Source organism: Silene latifolia, chromosome 10, assembly GCF_048544455.1.
Source record: "Silene latifolia isolate original U9 population chromosome 10, ASM4854445v1, whole genome shotgun sequence".
Lineage (NCBI taxonomy): Eukaryota > Viridiplantae > Streptophyta > Magnoliopsida > Caryophyllales > Caryophyllaceae > Silene > Silene latifolia.
This window is the reverse complement of record NC_133535.1, coordinates 28,104,996-28,115,959: the sequence shown is the minus strand read 5'-3', so window position 1 is coordinate 28,115,959 and position 10,964 is coordinate 28,104,996. Positions and strand designations below refer to the sequence as shown.

The 10,964-nt window shown below is 36.7% G+C and overlaps 1 protein-coding gene across 1 annotated transcript; it reads right to left on the bottom strand.

Annotated features, from left to right (window-relative positions):
• Positions 1-3,765: 3,765 nt before the first annotated feature.
• Positions 3,766-6,225, bottom strand: LOC141608902 (protein neprosin-like). The gene is made up of 3 exons (XM_074428231.1): positions 6,072-6,225; positions 5,837-5,974; positions 3,766-4,215 (listed from the first exon to the last, which is right to left on the bottom strand). Exons 1-3 carry the CDS (start codon positions 6,081-6,083, stop codon positions 3,811-3,813), a joined length of 555 nt encoding a protein of 184 aa, XP_074284332.1. The 5' UTR covers positions 6,084-6,225; the 3' UTR covers positions 3,766-3,810.
• Positions 6,226-10,964: the final 4,739 nt, after the last annotated feature.

Genomic DNA, 10,964 nt, shown 5'->3' with positions numbered 1-10,964 from the left:
GATTATTAGTGTCGCTAAAAGCAGAATTCGGATTAAGATTGTGCTACCTTATCACAGGAATGATAGATGTTGGTTGGATAGGTTAGTGCTTTAATATTTGGTTATGAAGGCTGTAGTCTCCTAAAGTCTTGTATTGTTTGTAAAGTGGACTTGTTTATATCCTTTTAATACAATCTCACATTTTACCCAAAAAAATAAAATTCAGAACACTTTATTCTGATAGTGTTATGTGGTGAGCAACCGAATCTGGAGCTGTCTATGTGTTATCTAGACAAATTGCTTCACATAAGCAGGCAGATCCATTGAGTGATTACGGCTTTCACTCTCAAGTGTCCATGGCCTTAATTATATGATGGTTCCATTGAAATCAGAAACAATCTTTGCTCAACTCTGTGCCTTAATTATATAATGGTTCTTGTAGGTCAGCTTGGGAAGGAAAAAGTAGTTATAGAAAGGTAAAGATGTTGCCTTCTTAGCATATGGAGCCATGGTTCAGAACTGTGTCTCTGCTCAGTCCCTTGTTTCAAAGCTTGGTGTGGACGTTACTGTTTGAATCCCCTTGACCTGAAGCTTGTCAGAGGTCTATGTGAATATCATGCTTTTCTGATTATGGTTGAGGAAGGATCTGTTTGAGGATTTGGGTCTCATGTTGCCCAATTCATTGCCCATGACGGAAGAATCAAGGTAATTCTTATCAGTTTACAGCTCTAATTTTGATTAATACGGATTAATATTTTGTGATCTTATCTAATATAAAGTCACAGCATCTCCAGTTTGTCTTTGACGATGGCAAGTGATTTTTTATAAGAATTAGTGAAATGGTCAAGTAGAAATCCTTTAGTCTCCTTACTTTTTGTCTTTAGTAAAATGTCATGGAACTTGCAAGTTACAGCCACAAGTCGGGTAAAATGGTCTTGAGGGTGATTTCTGGGTGGTAACGCTGCAGATAATAAGTAGTAGAAGGGTTTACGATCCACCAGTCAATTGTATCACTAGATTGATGCTTAAATATCTCCTGCATATTGTTTACCTTTTTAGGTTTATCATTTTATCAATAATAATGAGGTGGTTGGTTATTATTGTGGGGGAAGCTAAGAGTCAACAATATGTGTATGGTCTCTGAAAATGATTATATTAGGATTAAGGATTGTATTTATTTGTCTTGATGAGCCTGAAATCCGAGGGTTCTTTCTTTCATGTGATGATGAGATATTTAAAAATTGTGCAAGGTTGGACATTAAGGCAGATTGATGTTTGACTAGAGTGAGGATTAAGGTTAATGCCGCCTTAGGTAGGGTTATCAACAGGGGTTTCGTCGTGTTCCATGCCGAGAATGTTCATACCATGTCCAATCTCGATTTGAAGGCTTTAACCTCCACTTTTGATTACATAAGGTTTGTGGTGACTGTGCTGCTGCGGTTTTCAGGTGCCATATTATTTCAGAACGGTCCGGATGTCAGTAATGTGCAATCGGAACAGTATGGGGATGGGAATTATACAGATTAGATTGGTGAGATGCAGGTTGATCATGGAAGGTAATTGCAGCAGAGGAAGTAGGGGCGCATTGTGATAATTTTATTAGGGCCCTTAGTTTGTAAAGTAGAATACCTACATCTCTTTCTCTAATGTTGGATACTTAAGGGTATGTTTGGATTGAAAAGAAAGGGATAATTTCTAAGGGGAGGGGTTTAGGGTGTGATGAGGACATTCACTGCAAAGAGATGTGGGCTGATTTGAGGCAGGGTATATGTGTGCCGGAAACTACAATTAAGGGGGAGTTTTTAAAGAAAGAAAATATTTGATAATGGCGCTTTGGAAATCCAATTATCTGATCACGCTTCTATTGAACTCGATATTGATTTTACTAGGGATAACAACAATTATCAGCCTTATAAACTTGAATCCTATCATCAAGAATGTATTGAACTGATCAAGGATAATTGGAACTGATCGAGGATAAAGGGAGAGTTGGTAAGAGATTCATCTCGAGTATCATGTTAGTTGATGGTAGTTTGTGTATGGAGCCTGGTCTGATTGGCAACAGATTCCGACTTCACTATGTTATTATTTTTAATACAGAGGATCATTAGTCGAATTTAGATGAATTTCTACCTAATTATTCTGGGGTATTTGAAGGATTAAAAATATCTTACCGGAAACTGATAATCAGATTTCTAAAATATCAATAAATGCTCGACTGGGTGAGTGGGTTGGTGTTTCTTCAAAGCCAATATGTGGAATTTTTTGAAAGTAGTCTGCTTAGCATGTGTTTTCCTCATTGGGTCAAATTGGCTAAGAACTGCGTGACTGGTTTCTTACGAAATGTTGATTAACGGAGGACCTCTTAATTGTTTGGTAGAATGTGTTGTATATTCATTGTATGAAGAAAGGTACATATATATAGATTACAATAGAGAGTAGCTAGAGTATTTGACCTAATTACAAAGATATGAAAGATACACTTCCTATTTTTACAATATATACTCAAATCATTTTCCCTTGATTATAGGGGAGGATTGATATGATGAGAGGTGATTGGCTTGACTGGTGATCTTTGCCTTATTAGAATCAATATGGTTAATACACCTCCTCAAGATGGACGTCCTAGGAAGAAGGCCAATCTTGCTTTGTAGTTCTTGGAAGTGACTTTTGGATAGAGGCTTCGTGAGAGCATCGGCTAGCTGGTCTTTGCTTGCAACGTGTTGGATGCGGATGTTGACGAGTTGAATGTGTTCTCGAACAAAGTTGAAGGAGATGGCCATGTGTTTCATTCGTGAGTGGAATACAGGGTTTTTTGCATAAAGTGTGGCTGATATATTGTCACAAAAGATAGCTGGTGATGTGGTGACGGTGATATGAAGTTCGGTCAGTAGATTTCGAAGCCATAGTAGTTTTGGTGGTGTCATCACCTTAATTGATAGCTTCTTAGGGATTACTTATGCGGATACTTGTGCATGCGCATGAGTGTTAATAAGGGTCGTTTCAGTGATACATTTGACTGGTTGCTCGTGGAAGCCTTTCCGGTCTAACTTTTCCTATTAGTTTTTCAGGTGTGCTAAGCCGATGGCAGGCATTAGCCGAAACGCCTTGGCGTGCTTGAGTAGTGTGCTTTGTAGATAAAGCGCAGTTAGCAAGGCTGACAACTATACAAGTTCCATATGTTTTTATTCTTTTTTAATGGTCCCTTGCCTTGCTGCATTATCCTTACATTTAGTTGTTACCCTTGGTTAATCCAAAAAGGTTTTAATATGACCTGTTTGGCTGTTTGGAGGATAGTCATAACATAAAGTTAAGCATCTCTTCTGTTTAATCAATCATAGTTTAGTTCAAGGTTGGCGAGAACTAGATTCGTTCCATTGCTTTAATATGATTAATCAACATCGATCCTATACTCTTGAGTTGCCTACATTTGTTTGTGTTGTTTATTTTGAATGTATTTACTGATTGTCCCCCTAAAACAAAATCACAGATACGTCCAACCATTTCTGCTATTTTAGACACACTCGCTGTGCTTTGCACTATCCATACCGATCACCCTCTACAACATTGTCTTTTCTAAATTTCAAAGGATTATTATTTTTTTTGAAGTGATAAATTTCAAAGGATTATTATTAGTTATACTTGATTTATATATTTATATATCTTTCATAAACTTTTTAAATTTCACGTGACTAATCTAGAACGACATACATAAAAAGAATAATGGGCAAAAGAAATAGTATAAACCAATTTCATCAGGAAACGAAAGGCATTAACGCAATGTAATTGTATTATTTCATTTCATAGTTCAAACAGACACCCGAAACAAACTTAAGACCTATTGCCATTGTAGACACAAAAATCCTCATCTTTACCACCTTTACCTCCGAAGAAAAAACCGTAATCTGTGAACCATTGTGTGCTTCCAGCATCGGTAACAAAAAAACATCGGGTCTCGATTACTTCGGGATTTTGAGGTATATACCCACCTATCCCATTATCATCTGCATTGATTTTTATACCTTCAACAAAACAGGTTCGGGGTTTCATTCCGCCTTTCAATATGCCTGTTCCCATCGAAGGACTAGTGTCCCACCCTCTTGGAGTGTACACTTCACCACCAATGCGAATTGTTGTGGCACCCTCTTTTAAGCTTGTGAATTTTGTATTTCCCCCTTGCCAGTATCCAATTCTCTTAGAGTTTGCATTTAGATACCAATCTCCAGATGTTCCGTCCTATGACAATCAAACGTATTTAGAACTCATGTTACAAAAGATATATTTAATGAGAAGGAAGAACTTCATAAGGAGTATAAGATTTGTATTCTTGATAATTGTTGTGTTCTCTTGGGCATCATACATAACCTTATTTGTAGTTCAATGTAATGTACCTAAACTGAGATACATAATCATATCTTCTTCTGTTGTAAAAAATAATCATATCTTCTAAGTTGTCAAATAAATTACCATGAGTTTCAAAATACATGTAATAATTAAAATGTAAGTGTAACAAAAATGTCGAGTATTTTCGTATTCATAATCTTCTACTTCATCATCATCATCAATGTATATAGGATTTTTTCACCAAAAAAAAAAATGTATATCGGATTTTCCATATATAGTCTTATTTAAGTACTCCCTCAGTACCAGTTAATAGTGATCTATTGTTTAGAACACAAAGACCAAGAAAATAAAGATGAATGTATTTTGGATCAGACACAACATACCGAATTTCTTTAAACGATTTATCTTTATTTTCTCGGTTTTTGTACCCAAATCTATATAAATGCATTGTTGTGAACTAATTGTGAACGTGCAGGTCGTGATTACATTGTTATGACGCATGGGTTTTAGTTCGAGTTCACAAGACCACGGACGAGGTAGAAGATTCCATGATCAAGGTGGTACTTTTTCTAGTTGTCGTGACCAGACCACGTCTCTTTCAAATTCAACAACCATAACAGTAACTAGTCTTGCTATAGACGGATAATATAGCTAAAGATGAGTCAAATAGTTTAAAAGTGGGACAACCCCATTTATTATTTGTCTTATTAGGAATATGGCATTGCATTTTATAATGAGATTTCGTGCCATAACAATTGTACATGCTACTTATATCTGCTCCCCTCGATGTTAATGTTGTTGATGAGCCCAACCCAACCAGTATTTACGCTACTATTCATACTCCTTACATTCAGTTTCTCAATTTATTTCAAAATTCACTCAACTTTCTTGCTAAATTTAGAAAGATGATGATTAATAGGATTGTTCTAGTCTTTTTTTTTTTTTTTTTTTTTTTTTTTTTTTTTTTTTTTTTTTTTTTATGACGAGGAGGTTGAATCCCCCCGGGCCCATGTATTCCCGCACCACCACATGGACCATGTCAGTCACCCCTTTCGGGGCTGCAGTGACGAAGTGATCATCGCCCCAACTGGTAGTCGAACCCGAGACCTCTCAACTCCTGCACTTCTGCGAGTTTTAAGGTTTAACCCGGCTACCGCTGAACTAATACAACTTGTTTGTTGTTTACTCTATATGTATATATTGTATATATTATGTAATGTTTGACCATGCAATACTTAAAAATGGTTATTGTATTACAGGAATACCATGTATAATATTCCCTCTATCCCGGTCACTTGTTGACCTTTGTTTTTTGCCCAAAGATTAAGGAAAGAGAAAGGAACCATTTGAGGGTATTGTTAACAAGTGAACAATAATGAAATTAGATGATCAAATAACCCATTAGAGATCAGAGAGTCACTCAAGAAATTTAAACAAATGAATTAGACACCCTAAAATAAAATTGATAAGCAAATGATCGGGACGAGAGAGTCACTCAAAAATAACTACATACCTGAGCTATATGTATCTCCAGAAAGATTTGAGTATCATCGCCGAGTTTGGATGGAGTCAAAACATCACCAAACTTAAGCTCGGAACTTTGAGGGACGAATTCTGTACAGCCACCATCCACGCAAAATGCACTATCCACCTACTCACCAAGTATTAATAAACACGAAATTACAAAACTACTCTGTACTAATTTGCAAGAGAAATTTTCTAGACAACAGAGTAGCAAGGGCACTTACAAATTGATACATGAAGAAGTGAACTTTTGTGTCGTTATACAAGCATGGATTAACCTAAATGATAAACAAAATACAATCATTAATCATACTCCTTTTATACCTGAGTTGTCTTCCCCTCTAGTTTCATTATTATCCATTTTTGAATATTTAATCATTAACCTCTCTAAATATTAAGATAGACAAAGGCAATTTTGTCCTACCTAACTTATCAATACAAGTTTTCATATAATTATTATAAACGTGTTTGAATATTTAAACGTGGGAAAATAAACGATAGTCAAAGTTGACGATTAATTGTCAAACAGGATAATCAGGTTTGTCGTATTAAGGTCTAAATCGTAGTATTGGAAATGAATTATGAAGTGTTATTGCTTACTGTCCATCCTGCTTGTATAATAGTAAAATTTAGATCGTTTCCTGCTTCAACTGATACAATGGAACTACTATATTCTCCATTTTCAACTCTCGGTGGCTGATAAATTGCTAATTTTGCATGCACGCTTCTCATGCCAGAACCGTGAATCTTTATCCCTGCCAACTGCAAATTCAACAACTTTGAGAATATTCCTTTTATATAAATGTTCAAATAACAATATCGTTATACGAGTATCGTGTAAGCTTATTATTGGGCATCGTTTAATAAAAGGTACTCCGTAATCCGTATATGAGTATAACGGTTTTATCCAAAACAATGTGGTTCAGTAAAAATGCCTAGACATGGTGAGTGACGGTAAGCCAAATACCCAATGCAATAAATTGTGATCCCAACAAAATCTTGAAAGTTGTTAATTCCTTTGTTCAAATTCTGGAGAAAATGCCGGTTAGGCGGAGTTTAGTGTTTTAAATTTGGGGGAATTTAGGGGTTAAAAATTGGGTGAAATTCTCATGAGATACAAGTTTAAGCCTTTTCAAAAGCAAATCTCGTGGAGAATTCTTGACTTGAGTACATGTCTTACAGACTTCGAGCTTGTCACCTTCGAGTGATTTATCTGATATACGTGGTTTGTAGATTATCACATATACCCGAGGATCTACCCAGTGCGCACATGGGCGGATTTAGGGGAAGCCCGGGTGGATACGTGCCCACCATGGATTTGTGAAAATTCACATTAAGTACAATACAGTGCCATTAATAACAGACAATAGAACTTGGCCAAGTTGGTAAGTGTACCATATATCTCCTAGAAGACCCGTGTTCGAACCTTGCAGTGTGCGAGAAAAACATAAAAATTGTCGACTGTTTGTGTGGCATAAGATTTTTGGAACATCGTAGTTTGATTGAAGTTGAGTGAGGAGCACATTTCAATAGTCATATTATTACAGAAAATAAATAAATAAGCAAAGTTACCTCAGGACCGTGTCCTGTCCACTTTTCTGGTTGTAAACTTGTGCCACTATCAATATTGCACTGTGCTTCTTGTTTTCTTTGAAATACTTCATTATGATCATTTTGATTAACCTAAGCATGCAATTTACAATGGATTAACATATTTGCACCTAGAATTTTTTGTTTGTATTGAATTTTGAGTTGAACGGCCACTTTATTGTGGCTATTACAAGGAGTCAATATTGTATTATTATGGCTGTAAATAAGGTGATATAATGAGCCATTAAATCAGTTTTAATGGTCATTATTTCTCCTCATTCATCTCCCCGTAACTCCTATTTTGAGTGCCTATATAATATGATAATTCTGTGTGAATTATATACACAACACCAATAACACAAAACAGTAGCATTCAATCACAACAAAACCACCGTCATTTGTGCTTTTGGAACTTGGAGTGTGAATATATTCGGTGACTCTAGTAGCCACCGGTATCGGTCTCGGTTTCGGATTCGTGGGCAGAAATCGGCACGTCGATGGTATCAGAGCCAATCGTGTTTTGGCTTCTGTCCCGAATTGATTATAGCGTGTTTATACTCTGTGTTCCATATAAGCATGATTTGATTGCAAAAGTCTGAGTTTGTTTATTTTTGTGTAAAATAAAATTGGACTCTATCTCTCAGTCATATTTTTTTTGTATTAAAATGTCGATGCATTTTTTGTTCTCCTGACCATGTTATCTCCGTAGACGTATATCCAGTTCTTAAACCTCCTTGACGTACTTACTTTCACCGGCATGTGTCGTCGGCGCATGTATGTCACGCACAGTTCAATTCCTCCCTTCCTACCTTCCTCCCTGATACACCTAGTTGTCTTACGCTAAAATTGAGTTTGCACGGTCATCAGTTGATCGGACCAACAAAACACAACCGGTAGAGTGGTGAGAAACCAATTAATTTTAACGCGTGCTATCAATGATGTGATCACTTAATAGAGAATAATAGTTGGACCTCAACCATCACCTTAAGGTTTTGGTTGAAATGAAACTCCTCAAAAACTCGAAGTGGAAACCCAGCACACGGTACGGGGGAGCCGGTGCACAACCATCACCTTAGAGTTTTGGTTGAGATGGTTCATCTATCATTACATTTCAGTTAGTTTTATACGGAGTAATACTTTTATCACACACTTTAGAGTTAATCCATGCTTATTCACTACCATCTTATTAACTCTCATATTACTTTTCAGTTACCTTTTTAATTTCAACCATCTTTTTGCGTTTCAACTACCATCTAATTTTCAGCTATTTCTTAGATTAATTTTTCCATGCAGAGAGACTAAACATAAACATATCCACGAGTTGTGAACTATTCGATGATTTATGCCGCGGGGTACTGCTTTCCGCTATCATCAAATACATAAAAGCCTCTATTTAAAGCTCCATGGAAGTTAGTTGTTTCTATTTTATTTATACTGTTTAGAGTTGTTTTTAATCGAACATAAAACTGTATGTGTTTGATTTTCAATTTGTAGAACATTAAAGAATATAGGCTGTTTCCCTTTTGTTAAATTCATAATTATGTCATATTGTTGTCATCTTTATGCCGGTTAATCTAACCTCCTTGCCCCTTATAATGGCTTAACTAGTTGATATTGTTTTGCCAACAGCTATAATGTTGTCAATACTAACCTCCTTACACTTTACAAACAATGTTTAAGTCATAATTTGAACTATGAGCGGCAAACTAGCAGGTAAATTTGAAAAAAAGTTGGGGAAAATTTAACTAAACATATCGAAATTTCTATCCTCCAACGGAGGTGCGAGCGCCCTGCTAGCTCTCCTCTAACTCGCCACTACTTACAAACGGAAATCTGATACGAGGGAAGAGATACAATTTTCGCTGGCAATAATGATTAATAACGAGGGCTGATTTTCAGCGCCGAAGTTTTAGTAAATATCGACGACGTTTTTAAAAAAAAAGACGATAACTACCCTTACATGTATACACCACTTTCTCTCTCTAAAAAAATTTCTCTCAAATTCTACTAAAAATAAATTAAATTAAAAAAAAACCAACAACAACAATTAACAAGATTAATTAACATGACGGATCCCGAATCACCGGTACACAAACAACTTAATCGCTTCATTATTTGCTTAATTTTCATTTTTTACGCATTGTTAATTCTCATCGATAGTTGATTTACGTCACGTATTAACTTAGTAGTAGCGAATATTGCGATTTTTCGGGGTAAATTAGAAATTTGTCCCCCGAAGATTGAACCATGTACCAAACGTTGAGATCCAACGTTCAGCCATGGACCAAACGTTGGAAACCAACGTTTGACATGGTCCAAACGTGGGAAACCAACGTTGGCCATGGTCCAAATGTTGGAATCCTTCGTTTGCCATGGTCCAAACGTTGGAATCCAACGTTTTCCATGGCCATGGTTGAACGTTGGAAACCAATGTTTGGCCATGGTTGAACGTTGAGTTTCCTTGTTTGGCCACGGTCTATTGTTGAGTCTCGTGGTTTAGCCATGGATTACTCGTTTTATCTTGTTTTGCTTTCGTTTTACGCAATTTATTCATGTTATGTATCGTTTTTATTGTCTAACTATAGTCCGTATTGCTTGGAACATGATTCGTGGGAGACTTTTGGCGAGAATTCAATTGATTACAACCCGTTTTTCGAGACCACTTTAGATTTCTAAACGCGTGACGATGCTTTCAATTGGACTAATAAAGTTGCATTCCAGAATGAGTTTGCTTTGGTTAAAGCAAATAACGGAGCTAAAAAATGAAAAAAGGACGGGTTGTTGGCAAGTTATTTTCGATGTAAAAGACATGGGTTACCAACCCAATCAGATGATCTTGAAAAGCCAAGGAGGTCGCAAAAGTGTTCATGCAAGTTCAGTATTCGTGCCGTTCAAAATTTCGTTTCTAAAAATGATCCAAGTGACGATAATGTGGAACATTGTAACCTCCGAGGGTCGTGGACTACACAACCACAACGTAGCCGTTTATAAGGACGGGGATCGGCACTTTGCGGGATTAGACGCGGAAGAGAAGGCATATGTTAGGCAACAAATTATGGTCCGGGTTCTACTGAGGGATATTAAAAATGCTCTTCATTTGAAAACCTCAACCGTCAAGCACCCAGCTATATGATGAAACAAGGAAAATTAGGCAAGAAGTTAGGGGTGAAAGAAATACCGCTCAGCAAATGTTGACTCTAGCGGTAGAAGCGAAATACGTCCATTGGCCCGAGATTAATTCCGAGACAAAAGAGATTAGTCATATTTTCATGGCACATCCTGATTATTTGAAGTTGTTACGGGCTTATCCTTACGTGGTTATCATGGATTCGACGTATAAAACCAACATGTACGAGAATTCACTCATTGAGATGGTTGGTGTCACACCCACCGGATCATCCTTCTTAATTGCATGTTCGATGATTCCTACCGAGTCTGAGGAGTGTTACAGTTGGTTGTTGAAGAAGTTAGCTAACATTTTAGATGTCACAGAAGCGTCCCCTTCTGTTTTTGTCACCGACCGGGAA

Coding starts and splice junctions, on each gene's coding strand:
- LOC141608902 (XM_074428231.1), bottom strand. Junction 4,216..5,836: donor TGGAGATACATATAGCTCAG/GTATGTAGTTAT, acceptor TGATTGTCATAG/GACGGAACATCTGGAGATTG.